General features: G+C 29.0%; 1 protein-coding gene across 1 annotated transcript; it reads right to left on the minus strand.

Annotated features, from left to right (window-relative positions):
• Positions 1–13,191: 13,191 nt before the first annotated feature.
• Positions 13,192–18,486, minus strand: LOC136086985 (uncharacterized). Its single transcript, XM_065809487.1, has one exon. The coding sequence runs from the start codon at positions 18,484–18,486 to the stop codon at positions 13,192–13,194; it is 5,295 nt and encodes a 1,764-aa protein (XP_065665559.1).
• Positions 18,487–25,728: the final 7,242 nt, after the last annotated feature.

Below are 25,728 nucleotides of genomic sequence, written 5' to 3' on the forward strand. Positions count from 1 at the left end.
TCTGTTTCCAACAAGTAGCAACTTAATAGCGGACGAGAGTGCATTAAAAAATATTTAATGCACTCTCATCCGGTTACCCCATAAAGTTCAAGTTAATCAAGAGAGAAGGAGGCTAGGGGAGAGGCTAAAGCCCCGGGCCCTGCAATTTTGGGGCTCCGATTGAAAATGAAAGATTTTTTTTAAAAGAATTTATGAAAACAAAACTTTTGATTAATGAGATGGAAAAAAGGCCTTCTGCTTTATAATTATTAGATAATTGTTTATTATAATTGTTAGTGTTTCGATTTTTTTTTTTTTTTTTTTTTTTTTTGTTCTATATTACAAAATTTAATACAATATTTACAAATATATCAATAAGACAAATTACATGCAAAGAAATCGTTAAAAAAATAAAGAATAATGTTGTAATCGCTTGTTCCTAATAATCTTATCCATTAGTATTATTTTTACTATAATTATCAACATAGGTTATAATTATTAACATAGCTTTCCACTTCCTGTTGTTTCTTACATTCTCCTCGTTCGGTACGGTATTGTGTAAACTGTGCTAAAAATGTTTTTTCATTCACATATGTAAAAATCACGAATTTAAATTTCAGATAAAATTCTTTAAAGTGATCTTTGTCTAAAAATCTTTTCTCGTCTTTTCATTTAAATAATCTTTTACCAAGTTTACCAAAATTAATAATTGTTATACCTCGTGTTCGTGATTCCGATGAAGAAATTTATTCTTCTTCAAGCAAATTATTATTATTTTATAGTCATTTTGATTATCTTTAGCTGGGTTAGAGCCGGCGTCAAACTTCTTACTAGTTCTAAGCCAGAATTCTAACAACTGCACTACGGCTGCTTGACTTTATGTACACTCAACTTTAATTAAATAAACTCTCTCTCTCTACTTTTTTCATATCATCGATACTATAATTTTAATTTTAATCGATACTATCATTTTAATTTTAATATATTAATTTTAATTTTTCTATTATTGGCATAACTAAAACAAACTTAAAAAAGGAGCATCCTCAACTAAACCGATTCTCATCGGTAATTACAACATTGAGCAAACTGAATCATCTTGTGTTGGTACATTATTATATTTAAGAAAAAAGCTACTATACAAACGAAGTGATGATTTAATGGTTTACACACCTAATTGATTAGAATCAATATTTGTTGGAACTTTTTTTATAAAATGCCTAATATTCTTGCTGGTTGCATTTATAGACGTTTCGGTTTGGTTTTTTACTTGGTGTTTATAATATTGATCTGATAAAATCAAATAATGACATTGTGACGTCTGATTTTTTTAATAATGTTTTCTTTTTATAATATTTGCCCTATCATCAATTTGCCGACTAGAATCACTGATCATTCTGCTACAATCATTGATATCATCAATTTGCCGACTAGAATCACTGATCATTCTGCTACAATCATTGATACCATTAATTTGCCGACTAGAATTACTGATCATTCTGCTACAATCATTGATATCATTTTCTCTAATTTAATAACCAACAAAATTATTTGAGAAAATTTGACGAGTTTCTGTTTTTGATTTTTTTAATTTTTATTTTATTTTATTTATTTCGCCTTTTAATAACTTTTACAATTTAAAAGTTTATATATAAAAATACTGGCGGGGCAAGTACATTATTTTGTCTTACCACCGAGCCCCAATCGTACGTATTTACAATAGCCGTATAATATACTTATACTTTACAAACTATTTATTAAAGATTATAAATGTAAAAATAAATAACAATTTGTTTAAGAAATACTTCAAGAACAATATTCATGTTAAGAGTAATAATCAAGTAAACAAGAAAAACTGAAAGGAAAGTAAAAAAGAAAAACAAAAAAAAAAATTAATTAATTAAAGAGCACGTATTTACAAGAGCCACACTATATACGTATATTATACAAAGTATTTATTGTAAAATATGAAAATAAAATTTATAACAATTTGTAATAAAGTAATATTTAAATAAAGAACAAAAAATTCAAAATAAAAGAGTACTTATTTTAAAAAACCGTTTTATATATGTATATTATAAAACCAATTTAATTAATAGTAAAATAAATAACAATTCATTAATAGTTAAATAGTAAAATGTTCAAGAACTAAGATTTCAGAAATAACTTTTAAGATTAGAAGAAACACCATAACTGAAATAATAAAAAAAAAAAATAAATAAATAAAAGTTGATATTATTGATATAATTTTGTCGGGTATTTATGCACTACTTTTTCAAAGTAGGACTAAAATATTTTAGGAGATACTTTTATTTTAGGAGTTTCATTTTTGTTTTATACATGAACATTAAAATTTGATGTAAGTTTATTTTATAAACATTTAATGCGCCCAGTATACGCAGAAAAGGTTTACTGAACAATTTTTTTAATTTTCTATGATTTGTACTTGCCCATCCAATATTACAATAAACCAAATAAGAATGAATGAAAAAAAATAAATAAACTTTTTAAAGATTTATTATTTAGAAATGGTTTAGCCCTATATATCATGGCAATATTTTTTGATATTTTTTTTTCAATGCTTTTTATATGATCACTCCAACGTAAATGTTCATCTAATATTATGCCCAAAAAGTAAACTGAAGTTTCTCTTTTAATGTTAGCATTATTGATTATTAGATTTGGCAGTTTAATCGGAATATTTTCCAATTTATTTACTTTATGAAATAAACTAAATTTGGTTTTATCCACATTTAGAGACAGTTTATTACTTATAAACCATTCATTAACCTTACCCACTTACTCTTTGTTAGCTGTTTCAAAAAGTATTTAATATCTCTGTGGGAATAAAAAAGATTGGAGTCATCTGCAAAAAGAATACAATTTAAGAAGTGTGTTGCTAAATTTAAATCATTTATATATACTAAGAAGAATAATAAGGGTCCTTAAATAGAGCCCTGGGGGAAACCACAAGTTACAGTCTATGGAATTGTTTGTTTTTGCACATATTGGATGAATTGCATTCTATTGGTCAAATAGCTTTTGAATCAAAGTAAGTTATCATTTTTTACTCCATAATATTGAAGTTTTTTTATTAGTATGTTATGGTTTACAGTATCAAAAGCCTTTGACAGATCAATGAAAACTCCTAATGTAAAGTAGTTAGTACATAATGCGTTTGTTATTTGATTGACTATTTCAAGCACTGCATGTTCAATGGAACATTTATTTTTAAAACCAAACTGTTTTGAGTACAACATATTGTTTTCTGATAAATAGTTAAATAGCCTGTTGTACATTATTCTTTCAAGCAAATTTGAGAAACACGGTAATATAGATATAGGTCTATAATTAGAAATAATAGAGTCATCGCCAGTCTTGAAAACCGGTGTGATTCGTGCAATTTTTAATTTTTCCGGGACGATACCTGTTTTAAAAGAAAGATTAAAGATGTGAAACAAAAGAGGCTCGATTATATGATAAACAGATTTTATAACATTAACGTTAATTTTATCAAATCCAGCACTTTTGTTAGTTTTAAGATTATAAAAAGCGGTTCGCAATTCAATGAATTTAAGATTAGGTTCATCCATAACTTTATCGTAATTTTTTAAATAAGACTTAAATGAAGTTGAATTCAGAGTTTTGATGCCAAATTTGGATCAGCATTAATAAAAAAACTGTTTATTTTTTCAGCAATAATTGATTTATCATAAATATTTTTTTCATTAACTGTTTTTTTTTGGCAGAGTGTTTCTCGCATAATTATTTTTGCCAATTACTTCTTTAATTACATTCCAAGTTTTTTTGGTGTTTCCGCTTGCTTTGTCTAATAAAGCTTTTTAGAGTTTCTTTTTGTTTTTTCAAATACATTTTTGTAATTTTTATATGTCATTTCGTTTTTATAATTATTTTTTTTAAGTATTTATCATATAGTTTTTGTTTTCTTCTTGAGGATTTTAGTAACCCATTAGACATCCATGGAGTCATAACTGTTTTTGTGTTTACAATAATTTTTTTTTCAGGAAACGCTGTTTCATATTGCTTGCAGAATTAACTTAGAAATAGATCATATGAGTTGTTAGCATCTTTTGATTGCAATACCAGATTCCAATCAACGTTGTTTCTTATAAGGTTTTGAAACTGTTTTACAGAGTTTTCATTGATCTGTCGCCTAAATACGATAGTTTTAGAAGGAATATTGCTATATATTATGTTATTAGTAACTAAGAATGTTGGGAAATGATCTGATAAGTCAGTTTTGAGTATATCTGTGTTAAGACGGTTATTATGAAAGTTATTAGTTAGTCACTTTAGTTGGCTTGTTTATTGTTGGAATTAAATTATTTTGAAGAAGAGTGTCTATAAACTTTTTACATTATTATTTGAAGCATGATTTTTCAGGTCAATGTTTAGATCACCTGTCAAAAAGACATGATCTCGCGCTTTATTGATAGCTGTTATAAATGATTTCAGATAAGTTTTAAATTTTTTTAAATTACCTGATGGTGGTCTATATGTCGCGTATTACAATTATGTTTTTCGTCTTTTTATTTTTTAATTCAATACATAATGACTCATAATCTATTACATTCACACAGAGATCGTTACGTAAACTATAATTAATTGAGTTGTGGATAAAAATTCTTACGCCCCCACCAATACCATAATTACGTGGTTGGTGAACTGATTTGTAATTAATTAGTTTAAATTCCGCATTTGTTTCACCACACTTACACCAAGTTTCCGTAAGACAAGTAATATTAAAGTCATTATTTATTTTAATTCATCCAACAAAAACTTAATATTTAAAAACTTTTTTTTTTTACTTCGAACATTAATGTTTAAAATTGAAAAAAAGTTTCCTTTTTTTGAAGATATTGGAAAGATTCAAAAACTGTATAGTATTGACTTTCAAATATTTGTTGATTAAAATTATCAGAGTCATTTTCGTCCCTGAGAATGATATTTTCATCACAAAATTTAATTATTAGGTTTCCTCCATTTTTTTGTTTATTTGTTTTTGTTTTTAAAAAAAATAAGATAAAATAATAGTAATAGAAAATAAAAAGGACATTTGTTTAAACACAAAATTGCAAATAAAACAATAAAACTTAACTCTTGCTTTCTTGGCACGGTTTTTTTGATACCCAATCGCGCTCAATTAGATATATATGCAAACTTTCCCAGCTGCCTTTCAGTTTTCATTCTTTCTCTCAAGTCTTTTCTTATTACGTTAGCTTCGTAGCAAAAATCTTCATTTGTGAAACTACTTTCACCCATAAATTTAAAAGAATTTTTTAAAGTTTCTACTTTATCTTTGTAATCTAAAAGTTTTATCATGATTGTACGTGGCTTTTTTGCATCTTTGCCTCCGCAGCGATGCGCTCGTTCAATTTTAACATTTTTTACCTTTAAAATCTGTTCAAACAGTTTGATCACTTTTGTTTCACTTTCCGTCCATGTTTCATTTTCGTTTTTTTTCAGTCCATTAATACTAAGATTATTTCTTCGTGACCGATCTTCAATTTCTCTTAGTTTTTTTTTAAGGTCGGTAAACTTTGGTCACAAACCTCAATTTTGTATTTGCTCTAATTTCAATTTCGCAGGCACAATTTATTACTAAAATAAAACTGATTTTAAATTGCTTTGCCCCACTTAATAAAGCTAGTATCAAAGCTTAAAATGTCGATTTAAATTATGGATTATAAAAGAAATTTTTGAAACTTTTCAAGTGTGCTTTCTTTTTCAACAAAAAATGTTATGATCTAAAGATCTTATTAATATAAACAAGTTTGAAAGTATTTTTAAAAGAGATAAATATATGATAATTACATTAATCAAACTTAGTAAAAAAAATCCATTTAAAAAAATTTTTCTCAGAAAATACAAAAAAATTTTCGTAAACTTTGAAAGGCATTAACAATCTAATAAATAAAACATATATAATTGACCCGATCAAAAGTATATTAAATATACAAATTTACATAATTTACTATTATTTCCAACAACTATTCAAGAAATTTCATCTCTTGAATCTGAATCCAAGAAAATCATTAGGTCCAAACAGCATTACCACAAACATTGTTACAGATTTTAACTATCAATTTTTAAATATTCTTTCTAAACTATTTAAAACCTCGTTCATGTTTTTGATATTTTCAAATTATGAGGCGTTATGCCAATATTTAAAAATGACTCTAAACTTTCATGCTCTAACTACAGACTTTTTCTTTTATTTACCATTAGTAAGCTTTTTGAAAAACTTATGTATTTTAGAGTGTACTCTTTTTTAAACTCATTTAATTATTTTAATAACTTTTAATTTGGTTTCCGATCAAAACATTCTACCTGTCACACATTATTAAGTTTAACAGAAAAGTCAGAAAAACTCTTTATACTGGTCATTTCGTTTGTAGTGTTTTTATCGATTTACAAAAAGCTTACGGTACCGTTGACAAAAGTATTTTCATTTCTAAATTAGGACATTATGGAATTTGCGTTATTGTAACTGGCAACGATCTCATCTTTCCACTCGAAAACAATTTATAAATATTAATGGTTTTAATTTTAGCTATAAAACATGCTTTGTGTGGTGTTTTTTTCTTCTTCAAGGTTCTTATTCTTGGTCTTCTTTTGTTTTTAATCTAAGGTAGCGACCTAACCAACTCTGTTCACTTCTCGTCAGTTCATCTATTTGCTGATGATACAAATCTCTTGCATATCAACAAACCGTATCATTATTTATGTAAAAATGTAAATTCGAATCTAAAAGGCATAGTTAAATAGTTAAATTCTAATTTAATATGTCTTAACACCGAAAAAACTTCAAAGAAAAATTTTTTTCTATAAAAGTATTGAAATTAAAATCAATCTACGAGAGTTATTAAATACCTTGGTGTTTTAATCAATAATAAACAGCTATAACCTTCGAGAGTTGTTAAATATCTTGGTGTGTTAATTAACTGCAATCTTTCATATAACTCAAATGCACATTTTTTAGCAGTTGTTTCTATATTTTAGTCTATATCTAGTCGTTTATAATTTTGATAGGATTTTATAAGTTTTATACTATGGTGAAAAAGAAATAAAAACCTTTTTACAAATTTTTTACAAATCGAGATTTACGAGATTTTTTAATGGTTGACAATAATTAACACCTAATTACATTGAGATTTTTTATTCATATCAGTGACTGATTTATTTATATTTTTTTTTTAATTTTTAATTTTTATTTTGAAATGTTTTTTTTTGTTTTAATTTTTTGTTGATAAAAAGTAAAAAATGATAAATCGAGGGAGGGGTGGGAGGGGGTGGGGGAGGGGGTTGAAATAAGCTTGAGGTGGGTGGGAAAATTTTTTTCAAAAATAATAAACGTCTCCTCCGAGTATTACACGGATTATATTACGCTGTTCACACTAGAGAATTTTGTTAAATTTTTTTAGATGCCCCAAGAAGTCCTTACGGTCTTTTCACGTAATATTTGATGGAACATCGTCGAACTAAATAAATGTACTCTCGTGCAAACGCAAGTTAAACAAAAATTCTATGAACTTTGAGGAACTTTTGTACTGTTTCTTCCAACCCAGAATAAACAAATGTTTTGGAACATTCGTTTGTTTTTGTATAAAAATAATGGTGTCTGTTCAACTATTTTTAATGTATATTCAAAAAAAGCGTGTACATATAAGCTACTCTATAATAAAATGTGACAGATGAAAATTTGAAGATTGTACTTTTAGTATTGCTTGATTTATTATTAAATGGTTGACTGTACAATACATGTTCAGAACCGTTGCGATAGTACCCCATACCCCAAACTTACAGGCGCGGGGGGAGGTTCAACTATTTACGGAGGTCCATTTTTAAATGTAAGGGCTCTTTTGAAAATTGAACAAACTTTTTTTTGATAAATTTTTTTTAGAAAAATAGGCCCTAATGACAGATTTATTTTGGAGGGAAAAAGCTTCCAACTTTGCCACAGCACTGTGCATGCTTATTATAAAGCAACTCAAACTAGGATTTTTATATAGGTAATTCAAACATCCACTATAGTCTATAAAAATTATGAAGATTAAAGATTTTATATTCCAACTAGTATTTTTGTCTGGGACAGTCTATATAATAACTTATCAATATGCTTTGATAGTTGTTATAAATTTATTAATACTATTCCTTATCATAACCATCATAAAGATTAGTATCATGCAGCAACTTTGCAATTCATTTTAAAAAAACGTCTAAAAATGACATTTATTCTAATAAGTATGAATCAACTACATCATGGAATTATCTTCTCCTGAATTTCTGGGGTAAAATAATTCAGTTTTACAGCTAGCGGTATCATTAGGGGTTGTCCATAAAGTACGTACGCTTTTTTTTCATCTATCCCCCCCCCCCCCGCATTTTGCAATACGTTTTTTTGAGTACCCTCCACCTCTCTAAAAGTACCTACGTTTTTAACCTATTTATCTAACATTTTATGATATTTTTTTTAACTCAAGGTCCTCTTTCTTTTATAATTGACCCACTGCCCTCCCATCTCATGTATGCCATTTTCAGACCTCCTCTTCCCCTCCGAGCGTACGTACTTTATGGATGATCCCTTACGATATTAACCACCAACTAGTTTTAGGCTAGTACTTTTGTTGTCATTTGCTTTAAAGCTTCGTAGCTTTATAACGACAAACCTATATCAAGCAAACTAGACGATAATTCTTTAGACTATTTATTTGAGAACTTTTGTGAACTTCCCAAAAATCATTGGAAAAAAAAGTCAGACGAATTATCGTTTACAAGTAAACTAAACAAGTGCGTATGGAAGTTTATTGCGTGTTGAGAAATAGTACAAACACGTTCACTTTAATTCCAAAGTTAAATGTCCAAAATTTCTTTTCAGCACGAAATAAGTAATTATCTTTATAAATATGACAAACTTTTTAAAATCTATTCTTTAAAACCATATTTTTTTTTTTTTTTTTTTTAGAATTTTTATTTATTTCGTCAATTTACACATTTTACAATGTTATCTATAAATTTAAACAAATATATATAATTACAAGCTGACTGGGGCAAGTAGAAGTCAAAATGACTTATCATCAAGCCCCTTTGTGAAATACAAAAAAAAATACAATTAAATTTTACATCTTCCAATATTACATAAAAGAGTGAAATTAATAAGTTTAAAAAAAAAAAAAAAAATTGGTTAGAAATTTTAGAAGGTTAAAGAAGAACTTAAAGTTAAAAAAAGAACTTAAAGTTAAAAAAAGAAGAAATTTAAGATAAAGTTAAAATATAAAATAACAAATAAAAAATTACAAAACTGTACATATTCGTATACTTATTAAAGACAATAAACAAAAAAAAAAAAAAATTAATTCGCTTCATATGCATATACATATTCAATACAATATTAAAATTAAATAAAGTACATAAAAAATTAAAAATACAAAATTATTTCGATTTTTTTTTAAAAAAATGAGAGAATGTACGTAATGTTTAAATTTAGTAAGTGTTTTTTTATAGTTCTTTTAAATGTAGCAATAGATTTTATTTTTTTCATATTTTCGTCAAGAACCGAATTCCACAAGCGTGGTCCCCGGCATATAGTCGAGAAGTCAGATTTTTTGAGTGATGTTAGTGGGATGTAGTAATTACTCATTGAATGTCTTGTTTCATATTTATGATTAATTCGAGTGAAACTTTTAAAAAAATATTTTGGAATCATTTCATTTTGAAGTTTAAACATAAATAACAAGTTATGGTATATATTTAGTTTGTATACATTTAGAGCATTTATTTCCTTGAGTAACGGCTCGGCACTTTCGTATCTACTTGCGCCCAAAACTAATCTACTTGCTTGCTTTTGTTTTGTATAAATAATTTTTAGGAAAGATAAATGATTGTTTGCCCAGGCAATATTACAATAGTTAATATGACTATGTATAAATGAAAAGTATAATTTTTTTAAACATAAATTATTTAAAAGATGTTTTGTCTTGTACATAATCCCCAGGGTCTTTGAAACTTTGTTCTCGACTAGCTTTATTTGGCTTTTCCAATTTAAATTCTCATCGAAAATTATTCCTAGTATTTTCATTGAAAAAACTCTTTTTATTTTAACATTGTTAATTGTTAGTTCAGGTAATTTGAGTGGAAGGTTCTCGGATTTAGATGACTTAGCAAACAAAATATATTTCGTTTTTTCGATATTTAATGAAAGTTTATTTGCTTCAAACCACTCATTAAAATATATTAATTCTGTGTTTACAATATAAAAAATATTTTTTAAATTTGAGTCAGAAAAGAAAACATTTGTGTCATCAGCAAAAATAATATAATTAAGTATTTTTGAAGACAAATAAATATCATTAATACAAATTAAAAATAGCAGGGGTCCAAGTATTGATCCTTGGGGAACTCCGCAATTTATTAATTCAAATGGGGAACATGTTAAGTCAATGGTACTCCTTTTTTACGATTTTGTAAATAACATTGCAGCCACTTTAAATTGGAGTGAACTACTCCATAATTGTGTAGTTTATAAATTAGAATCTTGTGGTTAACAGTATCAAATGCTTTTGATAGATCTAGAAACATTCCGAGTGTGTAACTGTCGTTATCAAAACCATTTAAAATTTGGTTGGCAAGATCAATTACTGCATGTTCCGTGGAATGGTTGTTGCAAAATCCAAACTGTTTATGATAAAGAATGTTGTTTTTTTCAAGATAATTGTACAGTCTGTTGTGCATAATACGCTCTAGTATTTTGGAAAAACAAGAAAGTATGGAAATTGGTCTGTAGTTAGATTTTATTGAGTCATCACTGCCTTTTAATTTAATAAAATCAATACACGTTTCGACTTATTTTAAGTCATCTTCAATTGAAATAATAATTAAAATTTAGACTATATTATAAAAAAGCGTAATAAAGGTACAAAACAAAGTGTAATAAAAGAAAATAAAAACGATGTAAGATAAAATTACAAAACCATTAACAAGTTTAACATGACCCGGCAAAGCAAATATAATATAAAAGAAGCAACAAAAGACTATACAAATTGCTAAATATAGTTAAACAGAGACAAAGAGAGAGTCAATTTAACACGATTAATATGTTTGTTTATATTTGGTTTTTGTCATTTTATATACTTGCATTACATTTTATATTACTTGCTTTTAATTTGAGTTTAAATTTATTGGAAAAAGAATTTAATATTGAAAAACATTCATCGCTATATGTTACGTAGCAATTTTCGTCAGCATGGAGATGTTCAAATAAATGCGAATTTTTGTCTCTCCGATACTGATCAGTCTTTCTTATCTTTAGATGGCGAATTGTCTCGTCAATATAACAAAAATTACATCTTGCGCAACCAAATTTATAAACAACGAATGATTTGAACTTTATTGAAATGGGATCTTTAGAAGAAAATACGTTGAAAATTTGAAATTAAATAAAAACTAACTTTATGGAGACTTTATGGAGATTTAACTTTATGGAGATTAATTTAAAACTTAATCTCTTTTTAGTCCTCTAATTTTTGAATATTTCGAAAGTTTGAAATATTTTATTAATAGTTGATCTTTTGATTTATTGGATATTTAGAGGATTATTGCGCGGAGACGATGCTAATTAGAAAAGAATTACGGGCGGGCATGAAAAAAGCACGAGAAGCTGGAATGTTTGCGTATATTTCATACGACAAGTTGGTGGTTCGCGAATGGTCTCGAAAAGCAACGTAAATATTTTATATTTCTTTTAACGATACTTTATTTTTTTTTTTTTTTTAGTTTTTCAAATTTTAATTTAACTTTTAGAAATGGAGAATAATCTCTCTACTAATATTAATGCTAAAAATATTGTTTTTAGCGATAATAACTCTGTTAATCATACTGAAACCTTATTAGAAAGTGAGTACTATTCAATACCTGAATCTACTCAATATCTCTGTGAGAATAAGAATAAATTTTCAATTTTGCATATTAATATTCGAAGTATGAATAAAAACTTCGAAAACTTTAAGTGTTTATTGGGAGAACTTAATCATGATTTTAAAATAATTTGTTTCACAGAAACTTGGCTTAAAAGCAATGAAACAAATTCTAATTTTGAGTTAAGAAACTATACATCAGTTCATCAAATGCGCGATATTTGCGTTGGTGGTGGTATAAGCATATACGTTCACAATTCTATTGATTTTATTCAGCGTAAAGATCTTAATGTAAACAATACAGATTGTGAGGCATTATGCGTTGAGATAATAAATAAATTAGCTAATAATTTTATAATCAATGCTATTTATAGAACACCAGCTGGTAGTTTAAAAACATTCAAAACTTATCTTCGCACATTCCTAAACACAAAAAATATTTTGCAAAAGCATGTTTACGTAGTTATGGATATCAACATTGACTTACTCAACCATGCCTTAAATAGTGAAGCAAAAACTTTTATTGATATTCTTCTCGAATACAACCTTATCCCAACTATAAACAAAGCAACAAGAGTAACTAAAAAATCATTGACATTATTAGATAATGTTATAACTAACAATTTTCATAATAGCAGTTTTAAAACTGGTATAATCAAGACTGATTTAACCGATCATTTTCCTATATTCCTTATTACTGAGAGCGTTACTCTAAATAATGCTACCCACAAATCAACAGTATTCATGAGACAAATCAATGAAAGTTTCATATGCCAATTTAAAAATTTATTAAATAATTACGTCGATTGGAATCTTGTACTGCAATCACACGATGTAAATAATGCTTATGATTTATTTCTAAACCAATTTTCTAAAATGTATGATAAGGCATTTCCTTTAAAAGTGAAAGTAATAAACTCAAAGTCGGTTGTATCCCCATGGATGACCAAAGGCCTACTAAAATCATCAAGTGTGGGGAAATTTTTAATACTTTCCCTGAGACACTAATGATTTCACTCGTTTATCAATTTTATTTTATTTTCATCTGACTGCGAATAATTTATTTACAAATATCACCCTTTTTATATAAAGTTTAGAACCACAAAATAAATAAACTTAATTACAAGTAATTACGTTGGCGTAATTTTCCCATACCTCTACGAAGACCACATCATTTCAAATACATTAATGTTTATATTAAGAAACAACCGCTAATTGTTGTTAGTATCTTGGAAGACGTAATTCACCACACACTCCCCCGATTAAAGCTGAGACTTCGGCTTTAATCAGCCATCTCGTCTTCCATGATGGAACTGATTATTTGTCGTGCATTTAATTTCGCCTGTCTTGGTTCTCTTTTCAAGGTATCCTCTTCGGCCTTGGTTTCTAAATTCTCTTCCGATTCGATTCCGCTTTCTGCCCCACACCCCATTTCCAAGTCGCACACCAACTGAATTGGTCGTTCAATTACATAACCATTTCCAAGACGTATTTTAAAGCCACGAATAACTCCATCCTTCCCCTTAATGTTGTTTTCAATTCGACCAATGTTGAGAAGAGCCTTGTCCTTCACATCGTCTTTTATGAGTACCATACTTCCGACCTCTGGGAGTTTCACGTTACCTCTCTTTTCCCTTGCTTGTTGTCGTTCTTCCATTGCGTGCACGTACTCGTTCATCCATCTTTTCCTTAAGTGATTCTTACAACTTTTCACAAACTTGATTCTCCGTAATGCGCAATCATCCCTTGTTATTAAATCGATATCTTCTTCAAGCAAAACTGCCGGTCTACCCCTCATTAATACATTTGGTGTTAATACTTGCTTATCGAATTGGTCACCTTGATAACAAAGTGGTCTATTGTTCATAACGCATTCCACATCCAGCAATACTTCTTCCAATTCAAAGAAGTTTAGGATGCCTTTCCCAATTGTTTTTGACAAACTTTTCTTCATTATCCCTATTAATCTTTCAAACAAACCTCCCCACCATGGCGCTCTTGATAAATTAAACCTCCATTTTATGGCTGTGGTAGCAAGATAGTTTGCGAGATTTTCATCCTTCTTAAGTGTTAGTAACCACTTCCCTGTTGCCACAAACGTTTTTGCGTTATCACTAATCATCATTTGTGGTGGTCCTTTTCTTACAACAAACTCCTTTAAAATTCTCTGAAATTCTCCTGCCGTTAGGTCATGACAAAGTCTAAGGTAGACAGCTCTTGTACATGCGCATGTAAACAGTGCAACATAACATTTTTCAACCAACTTCCCTTGCGCTTTATACTTTAGCGGACCGGCAAAATCAACACCTGTAACCGTAAACGGTTCGATATTTTCAGTTCTAAAACGTGGTAACATTGCTCTTGTTGGCGGTAACAGCGGTTTCACTCTATATCTCTTACATAGATTGCATTCACGAATGACCTTCTTTACAGCAACTCTCAAATTTGGTATCCAAAATCTTTCTCTAATGCTACTCATTGTATCTCCTACTCCCCCGTGTAACGTTTTCGCGTGATGATACTCAATAATTTTTAGAGTTAGTTGAAAACCTTTTGGTACAAATATTGGATTATACCCAGAGACTTTTCCATGACACCTCCAAAGCTGTTTTTCATCCTGTTTAAGTTCCACATTGGACTTTATCGCAACAGCTTCTTGTAGTAACTTAAGATTCACCAACTCCGCTTCTATCATCTCTTCAGCATTCAGTGGTCCTGTTATTTTTTCTTCATTCCGACAATTGTAAATAAACCTTTTTATGAAAGATGATATTCTTATAATTTTCCAATACTTGTGTTTACTCAATATTTCCTTAAATATATGAAGTCCCTTTATTTCTTCTGTTGCCATACTGACGTTCTCTCTTAAATGAATAGTTTCACATAATGCGTTCGGCGTTTCAAATATTTCTGGTTGAATTGGCCAATTTTCTTTGTGTTTTAACCATATAGGTCCATTGAACCACAAACTTGTTAGTTTCTCAGGACTTACTCCTCTTGTTCCAAGATCACTTGGGTTTTCTTTTGTTGGGACATAAAGCCATTTTACTTCTCCATTTAATAATATCTGTTGAACTCGGTTCCTGACAAATTGTGACCAACTGCCCCTTTCTTTTAACCAATAAAGTACTGCAGTACTGTCAACCCAATGATATACTTCAATAATATTATACTTGTTCAATGTCTTCCTAACGTGATTCATTAACTTGCTCAAGGTGTGTGCTGCTACCAGCTCCAGTCTAGGAATACTAAGATCCCTTGGTGCGATCCGTGCTTTCGCTACAAGTAAGTTACTGGTTTTCGAATATCGGTGGCTCACTGCAATGTAGATGCATGCACATACTGCTGATTTACTTGCATCTGAAAATCCATGGAGCTCCATTTCAATACTTCTTTCAGACAGAACGCTCCGCGGAATTGAAATAGTTCTTTTAATTCGTATTGCCTTGATCCAGGTCTTCCATTCTTCTGAAAGTTCATATGGAATTTGTTGATCCCATCCGAGTTTTAACAAGCATAGCCGACTGTATAATATTTTTCCAGTGATTAAAATAGGTGCACTAAATCCCAATACGTCAAAAACACTGTTAATGGCGGATAGCATTTTCCTTTTTGTTATCACTTCTTTATCTCCACTATTGATGCAAGCAGTAAAGTCAATCGATAGTTGATCCGTTTCTTTGTTCCAAGGAATCCCAAGTATTTTTGTTGATTTGCCCTCAGCGTTGCTTTCCAATTTGCTCACGTTGCTATGCCATTTGTGCAGCTGGAACCCAGCTTTCATTAAGATTTGCGTTGATTCATTTTTAAACCTGATAAGTTCATCTTCCGTTTCTCCACCTGCTTGTATATCATCGACATAAGTATCTTCTTCCAAAGCAAGCACCGTTTTAGGATAAATGTCCTTGTATTTTGATATATGCTTTTTAATGGTAGCACCAAGAATGTAAGGGCTTGAACTTGAACCAAAAATCACCCTTGTAAATCGTAAATCCGTTAATTCCATATTCTTCAAGTCCTTATACCAAATTAAGCGTTGTGCGTCTCTATCCATTTCGTGTATTCGAATTTGTAGAAACGCCTTCTTCACGTCAGCTAAAACGCAGAGTTTATTCATTCGATTTCGTACGAGTATGTCAAAAATTAATGGTTGCAGCGATGGTCCCACTTCTAGACAGTCGTTTAATGAAGGTGACTGAGCGTATTTTCTAGCTGAACAATCATAAACAATTCTCATTTTTGTTGACTCGGCATTTTCCTTGACTACTGCTTGATGAGGAACGTAGTGAATAATTTCTCCCGTAGGTTTTTCTGGTGCCATTTCCAATATTCCCTCATTGATCTGTTCCATCATTATTTCATTATACTGTTCTAGTTTTTTAAGTTTTTTCAATCGAGTCGTCACACTTCCCAATCTTTTAAGAGCCAGGTTTCTGTTATTTGGTAGTTTAACAACACCCTTTCTCCACGGCATTCTGGTTTCATAGAAACCTTCTTCGGTTTGATGCAGTTTTTCGCTGAAGTCTTGGTGGAACATTGACTCACTATTTGTGTCCGATAATCCAAGTACTTCTAAACTACACATTTGCTCAAACTCATCACGACCAGTGTTCAATAAGAAACTTCTCTCAATACCTGAACTAAATTGTGTTCGTCTCCCAGAAAGAGTCCATCCCAACATCGTTAATTCGGCTCCGGGATCTTTATCCGGATTTTTTCCGAGAACTACCGGTTCCGTGGTTTTTATTCGCTGATAATCAGCCGCACCGAGTATAATGTGAACAGGTTGAAGTTCGTCACTCCCTTCATCATCGCTAAATTTCAGCCTCCTCAATTTTGCAAAATGCTTCTTAACATCCTTGATCATCGGATTCGGTAAAAAGGTGAGTGTTTCCTTTTCTGCGTTGGCGCATTCGACTTTGATGCTAAATTCCGGTATTGTCGTTGATTCTAGCGTAACCTTATATATTTCCACACGCTTGTCCACAGTTCCATAGAGCTGTTCAATACTTTTACATTCCTTTCGTGTAGGTTTCAACTTTAGTTTTGTTATCAAATTCGTACATATATAGGAACTTCCAGCACCCGTATCCAACATTATCCTTACTTTTTCACCATTTACTTTTGCGATCACTGTTGGGTGAATAGTTGTGCTTGCATTAAGCACCGTTCCCATGTTTTCTTTTTTATTTTCAATGTTACCATCCATTGTTGCGTTCCTATCTTGACAAATGGACGTGTGATGTTTTTTGTTGCACTTTCTGCATCCTCTTGATTTACAATTTACCGCCGAGTGTCCGTAACCAATGCAGTTGTAACATAATCTTTTGTTTGTTAAAATCTCCCTGCGTCTTGCAACAGTTAGTACTTTTGTACAATCTTCGCTTTTGTGATTTTGTAACCCACAGTAGACACATCCATGCTTTCCACTAGTTGCCCTGGTTTCTTTGTCATAAAGACTGCCATTGTATTGTTTAAACGTAGTGCTTCGATGTTCATAGGGCCTTGACTGAACGTTCGTGTTCTTTTTATCGCCCTTTGTTTGTTCGTCGCTTGAGTTAAAAGTTGAGTTCAACGGATTCCTTTCAATGTACTTTTGCAACTTTTCGACAAGTTGCTCCAGTCCCCATTCTCCCCATCCATCATCGTTTTGTGTAAGTATTTCACGAACTGGTCCAAGTTTATCCATCAATGAATACACGAATGATTGAGCCGTTTGTAGTTTCTGCATAGTTTTCAATGTTCGTACAGTTCTTGCAAGCTTGTTGTAAAAGTCGTGAACTTCTTTGATTTTGTACGAGCTATGTATAGCCGTCAATCCTTCCAAATCTTTAATCAATGCTTTGTGAACCCAAATATCTTTTCCGTAAGTTTCTTGTAGTATGCGTTTAGCTTCATCGTATCCTTCCAACGAATGAGGTAAACCAAGTATATCCTCCCTGGGCTTTCCTTCGACAAGTTCCAGCAAGTAGTTGAATTTGCTGATGTTCGATATGTTTGAGTTGTCAACTTCTACCGTGAATTGATTCCAAAATCGCAACCAGTCTTTATAATCGCCATTAAATTTTGTAATTGTGTACTTTTGAAGTTTGACAGATTGTTTAGTAGCTTCGTTTTCGTTTCCAAGAGATTTACGCAATGTTTCTTTCATTTTTAGTTTCTTTAAATACCATTCTTCTTCGCTTTGAAGTTTTCTCAATGAGGCTTGTTCTGCTTCTTTTTGAATCGTTAACTGCTGTTCCACTATTTGTTTTTCATACTCAAATTTTCTGACGCATTCGTTTTTATTTATCGAATCCAACTTGTCCACCATTTTGTTTTTGATTTCAATTGCTGCTTCTACTTCCATTACTGGCTTCGAAAGCCATTCTTCAACTGAATCGATGCTTTCGCCGTCGTCAAGCATTTTCCTGGTCAGCTCATCCTTTGCCATTTCAAATCTTCCCAATAAATTTGTTATTTTGTCCAGCGCCAAGATTATGCTTGATTTGTCGCCATTAATCGTGTTGCGTTCTATGTTTTTAATGTTTATTCTTATCATGCTGACTTCTCTTTGGTAAATTCGCTCTTGGTCCATTCTTTACTAACTCGTAGGTTTCGTAGGTCCTGGTAGGGTCGCCACCTTTTAGTGTGGGGAAATTTTTAATACTTTCCCTGAGACACTAATGATTTCACTCGTTTATCAATTTTATTTTATTTTCATCTGACTGCGAATAATTTATTTACAAATATCACCCTTTTTATATAAAGTTTAGAACCACAAAATAAATAAACTTAATTACAAGTAATTACGTTGGCGTAATTTTCCCATACCTCTACGAAGACCACATCATTTCAAATACATTAATGTTTATATTAAGAAACAACCGCTAATTGTTGTTAGTATCTTGGAAGACGTAATTCACCACACAAGGAAAAAACAAAAATTGTATGATAAATATCTAAAAAATAAAACTTATAAAAATGAAACTAATTACAAAAATTATAAAAGTTTATTTACAAAAACTAAAAAACGATCAAAAGTAAATTACTGTGCTAAACTGCTTGAAAAAAACAAAGGAAACCCTCAAAAAACATGGAGTGTTATTAGAGACTTAATTGGGAAAAATAAAATTGAAAAAAATAACTTACCGCAAAAACTTATTGTTGAGGGAAAAATGATTTATCATAAAGAAGTTATTATTGAGAAATTAAACAATTTTTTTCTTGATGTTGGCCCAAACCTAGCAGCGAAAATTCCAGTTGGTCAAAAAAAATTTGATTCATATCTTGCAACAACTGATTTAATTATGGAAGAACCGATTTTAACCAAAAGTGAACTACATACTGCTTTTAATAGTCTGAAAAAAAATAAAAGTGCAGGTATAGATCAAATTAATGTTAATGCAATTAAATCTGTTTTTGATATTATCGAACCCTCATTATTCCATATTTTTAATCTCTCCCTTAAATCAGGTCATATTCCAAATAAACTAAAAATTGCAAAAATAACACCTATTTTCAAATCTGGCGATGAGACCAATATTTCAAAATACAGACCAATCTCAGTCTTACCCTGCTTTTCTAAACTAATTGAACGCATTATGTACAACAGACTTTATAAATATCTATCTGAAAATAAGATTTTATATAAAAATCAATACGGTTTTAAAAAAAATCATTCTACTAACCATGCAATAATTGAATTGGTTAAGCATATATCAAATGGATTTAATAGTGATTGCTATACAATAGGGGTTTTTATTGATTTATCCAAAGCTTTCGACACAGTAAATCATGAAATTCTTTTGAAAAAATTAGAAAACTATGGTGTTAAAGTTTACTTTGGTTTAAATCATACTTAACTAACAGAAAACAATTTGTACTTAAAGAAACAAAAGACTCAAAAAACAACTTAATAACTTGTGGAGTATCCCGTTTTATTTTGGGACCATTATTGTTCTTACTTTATATAAATGATTTATCATCAAAAGTATTAAATACTATCTTATTTGCACATGACACTAATTTGTTTTACTCTCACAAAGATATTACTATTCTTTTTAAAATATTTAACGAAGAATTAGATAAGATCAACGAGTGGTTTATAAGTAACCGACTATCATTAAATGTTGAGAAAACAAAATTTATCCTATTCTATAAACCTAGTAAAGCCGAGAATATTCCTCTGAAACTACCCAATCTTTTAATCAATAATAAAATAATTAAAAGGGAATTGACTACAAACTTTCTGGGAGTGCTCTTAGATGAAAAATTGTCATGGAAATTTCATATTAAATATATTGAAGGTAAGATCTCAAAAAATATTGCCATGTTATATAGAACAAAACCTTTTCTTAATAACGAGTCTTTAAAAAATTTATATTTTTCGTTTATACACAGTTATCTTTCATACTGTAACATTTCCTGGGGTAGCACTAATCACACTAAACTCAAAAAAATTTATAGTAAACAAAAACATGCTTGCAGGATAGTATATGGGGCAAATAGAAAAACACAATGCGAACCTCTCTTACGTCAGCTTGGAGCTTTAAATATTTATAAGCCTAATATTCATCAAGTAATGTTATTTATGTTTAAAGCAAAACTTGGGTTTTCTCCAGTAACATTTCAATCCTACTTTAATGAAATCTCCCATAAATATCCAACCAAATTTTCAGTGAATAACTTTGTGGTTCCCATAAACCTTCTTAAATTAAGTTCGTACCAAATTCAATATCGGGGACCTTTAATTTGGAAAAAATTTCTTCCAATCTTTAGTAAAAAACAAAACTTCGTTTTAAACTGCACTTTGCAAAGTTTTAAGAATGATTCAAAACGGTATTTACTGAACATGGAATTCGATATATTAGATTTCAAATACCTTTTTTGAAAACAATTTAAAGGTTTGGACTGAATCGCTTGAAAATAAATTAAATCTTTATCACTTTCTTTAGCATTTATTAAAATGGTTTCTAACCATTAGTATAAAAGATAACGAAAATAAAATTGTCTTTTTCGTTCATATTTTTGGTGATATTAAATAATCAGCCCAAATACTTATGTTTACATATATTGCTTTTTTTTTTTTTTTTTTTATTAAACAACGCATTTTTTTTTGTGTCTTTATAACTTTCATGATTTTCTGTCGTTTTTACTTTTTTATTTTTAAAATTATTCTGCTGGAAGATTGTTAGCAACAAATTATTTTATTGCTGAAGTATTTGATTTGTTTTTGTTTTTGTATTTATACTGTCTTTTTGTCTTTTATCATTTATTGTGCATGTAAATTTTTGCGTGACGGGGCTCGGTGATAAGACAACCTGTCTTCTTCTTGCTCTGGCCAGGATTTTTCTTTTATTGTAATTTCTTTTTTATAATATTTATCAACGGCAAAATAAATAAATAATAAAAAAAAAAAAAAAAAAAAAAAATTTAACTGGATTAATATTAGAGACTTTTTCCATATAAGATTTGTGAACTCTACTTTGTAACCAAAATAGATAATACTTCTCTTTTGAATTTTAAAAAGTTTGTTTGTATCAAATTGAAGAGCATGTTTAGTATTATTAATTTTAAACGCTCTGTCAATTAAGCATCTAACAAGACTTACTTGGTTTATTAGATAAATAAAACTGTAAAACAAGGTGTGAAAAAACGCTTTCTCCTTTCTCCATTTCATCAATAGTATTTATAGCTCAATCTTGTATTAAAATTGTAAAATTTCCTTTTAATTGCATTTGAGACTAGCTAACGACAACTCGTAATGATAAAAACAACAACTGGGCCACGAGGATCGCTAGAGAGATAAGCTAGCTACTAGCTAGTTATATAAAAAGCGACTAGCTAACGACAACTCGTAACAATAAAGACAGCGACTTGGCCACGAGGATCTCTAGCTATTAACTAGCGACCAATCATAACCTTAAAGGCAACTATTTAACTAGAAGAATATGAAAGACAACTGACAGGGAACCAAGGGTGGATCCATTGGGAGAAGGGGGAAGGATCAAGGGTCGATAGGGGTGGTCCCCTCCTCCCTTCTTAGTTATTTTGGAAAGAATTTTTTTTCCAATTTATATATTTAACTCAGCAATTGTTTGAAAACGGAAGTAAATTAGGGTGGCTGTGATAAAAAATTTTAAAAGTTTGTTTGGTACAAAAAAAATCGGGCTGCTGTGATATCGATATAAAGTAATTTTATAGTTACATAGATTAAGACTGTGAAGACTTATATTCAAATAAATTAAAAACCTGAATATTGATCCCCTCCTCCGCCTCCCTACTTTACTATATCTTAGTCAAATTACCCCCCCCCCTCCTCAAAAGTTCTTTCCTTATGGTCGTCCATAAATTATGCAACACTAAATTTATTTAAAAACAGATGTAGGAGATCCTAAGCACTTTTACGCGGCGATTTTCATTTAACTTAATAAGGTTTGATTTTTGATTTAACTCAAGGTTCTGCGAGGGGAAACTTTTGATCTTTTAATTGTTTATCAATGAACCCCGAAATGGTGCAACAAATTTAAAAATGCACCTTCCCTTACCGGATCCACCCCTGCAAAGTGCTACATTTTAATAAGCATTTCAATAAAATCACTGTTATAAAAAATGAAACAAAAAATGTAAAAACTGTTTTACTAAAAAGATTGAAATTTCTGTCTAATTTCAATAGATAATAAAATGGATTATTTTTAAAAATAAATCTTAATAATTTTGCTTACATTTTATTTTGTTAACACTTTTAAAAAATATATAAAAATACATTTTCTTGAATTTTTTTTAAATTTCTATATATTATCTTTCTCTTTCTGAAAATAAGATTTTTATTATTTGAATTACATATTTCACTTACAAGTTAGTCAAACTCTCCAACCAAATTCGCTGGGAAATAATGTATATTATGGCTTTTTATGGTTGCATTTCAGTCTATTTTAGCATTTAATCGAAATATGAAAGTTTTCAAATTAAGGAGATTTCAATTAGAGAGATTATATTATGATAACAATGTTACAGTAATAGCAGTAGTAATATTAATAATAAAAGCAATAAGAATATTAATAATAAAAAGGATTAAAAAAAAAAAAAATATCAACATTAATGTAACAAAAGTATATAAACAGTAGCATAACAAAAGTAATAATAGTAACACAAAATAGTTGTTACTATTTGTTTTCATATATTTTGTGGAAAGTTGTTATTTGTGCAATAAAACATTTAAAATAACGAAAGCTTATAGATATATTATTTTGTTAATAATGGTCGAAAGTACCCCTCTAGGTGGTTAAAACTACCCCAGTGATGGTGTATATTCGACCACTTTAAGGTTTTCTTTTAAAACAGTGGTAGATTTAACAAAAATCAATATTTTATACACATTAATTTTTTAATTTGTTTATTTAAGACTATTACTTGTAATGCTAAAAAAAATTAAATTGTTTCTGTCAAAAAATCAGATGTAAATTAATAAAAACCAGCTTCCCCTGTTCCCCATCTTCCCCTATATATATATATATATATATATATATATATATATATATATATATATATATATATATATATATATATATATATATATATATATATATATATATATATATAACATATATATATATATATATATATATATATATATATATATATATATATATATATATATATATATATATATATATATATATATATTTATATATATATCAAAGTTTGTGTGAAATCAGCAAATTGAGATCTGACTTGAATGCAATAAATGATAAATTAAAATCTTTTAGAATTAGCAATTATTGGATTCAGATAGTAAAAAATGTGAGTAAAAATTTAAAAAAGCCAGTCAAACAGTTAACTGTTGAAAATGTAACAATCAACAAGTTAACGGAGAGAGTGAAACAAAAGAAAAGTATTATTGTCTATATTAACGAAAGAAAAATAATATTGTCTATGGAGTACCTGTTGCAAAAAAAGAAACATTTTTCCTTTTTCTTTCATGAAATTTTCTTGAAATAGAACAGAAAGAGAACTTGCAACTAAAGTTTTTTGTCTTTCATTAATAAAGCTAAAGTGAAGCCAGTATATATGAGAAAGTTGCATTCTAAAGATAGAACAAAACCTGGCACTATCCTTGTTGAACTTGGCAGCCAAAAACTTGAGAAATAGGGAGATTCATAAATCACTATATATAAGTCCAGATTTAACTGAAGTAGAAAGGCCATAGCATGATCAACTTAGACAAGAGAGAAATCAATTCAAAACTGAATTCTTACTCCCTTTTGATATGGAGTTTGTTGAATTCAAATCCAAAAATTAAAAAACAAGCATATAATTTAGATTCTATCAAAACTTAGAAAGCAACATTTTTTTCAAATGCATTTGCATAACAGTAATTCTTTTTTTTTATTCTTCGGAAAATAAGTTTTTTGAATTTATGGTTGTTGTCAATACAGATTGTCCATATTATTATCATAGTTGTAGTCACTGAAACTTAGTATAAAAGTGTCTCAATAGTCAGTATTCAGGGTTATAAAATTTATAGAAGAGATAGATGTGAAGAGATGATGTATGTCTTTATGTAAAAAGTTCAATTGATTCATATGAGCTCCACAATATATGGTTTAGAGCAAAATTGAACAAATCTAGGTTTTTAGGTCTTTGGTAAGCATAAATATTCAGTGATTGCCTCTACAGGGTAAGTGATTTTATTGATATGGCTGCTTTTGATTTAGTTTTTAAAGAAGCTTAAAATTATGTTGATAAAAAAGGGTTTAAAGATGTTTTAGATATAGGAGATTTTAATTTTCTCTCAATATATTAGTCTAATGGAAATATATATCTTCTTTTAATAACAATTTAAATATTGAATGTATTTTCAGTATTACATTAAATGACACTTTTATATTAGCATATAAATGCTCCAACTTTCTAAGTTTTAAACTAAATGGCAGTTGGATATGCTTTTTATAATATGTTTTTTGATAATATGATGGACTTGATTTTTACAACTGATTCCAGAAATGTATGTGCAATCGGCACACAGTTTGTGCTTCGTAATAGTACTAAGCAGTACTATTACTAAAGTAAATTTTGTAATATTTATTACTTTTTTTAAAACAAAACGAAACTTCTTTGTGGAACTATTATAAACTTGTTTACAAAAAAGGAATTTATGATAAAATTTCTCAATTTATTTTAAGACTGGGTATTATTTTGTAGACTGGGTACAACTGTACAAAAACATACCAATTCAGGGTATGTATAATGAATTGATTTATTGTACTTTATGGCTCCACCAATAAAAATTATCTATTTTATATTAATAAATAAAGAAATTGTTTGCAAGTTTCAATTGTCAACTTATGAGATTTTTTTATTTAACATTAATTTGCAGTGCTTCTTGAATTTGCATTTCTGATTTGATCTTCTTATTTAAAGGAGACTGTAATGCAATTGAAAATATACTACACAATCAAGAATCAAATCAATATATTTACAATAATAATAATTATATATATATATATATATATATATATATATATATATATATATATATATATATATATATATATATATATATATATATATACACACAATCCTGTGGAACATTTACAAGCAGTTATAAACTGATGATGTATAAAGACCTATGATGGTATAAATTATAGAATAATAATAATATTAATAATAATAAAAATATTAATGACAATAATATAACAGTACTAATAACGATAACAATAATAAAAATAATAATATATAATAAAATATTAAATACAGTAATATAAAACAGTATAACTTATATATATTTTAACTACTCTATTCAAAATAAAACATTTGTAGCAAATAATGAATATCA

Source organism: Hydra vulgaris, chromosome 11 (genome assembly GCF_038396675.1).
Source record: "Hydra vulgaris chromosome 11, alternate assembly HydraT2T_AEP".
Classification (NCBI taxonomy): domain Eukaryota; kingdom Metazoa; phylum Cnidaria; class Hydrozoa; order Anthoathecata; family Hydridae; genus Hydra; species Hydra vulgaris.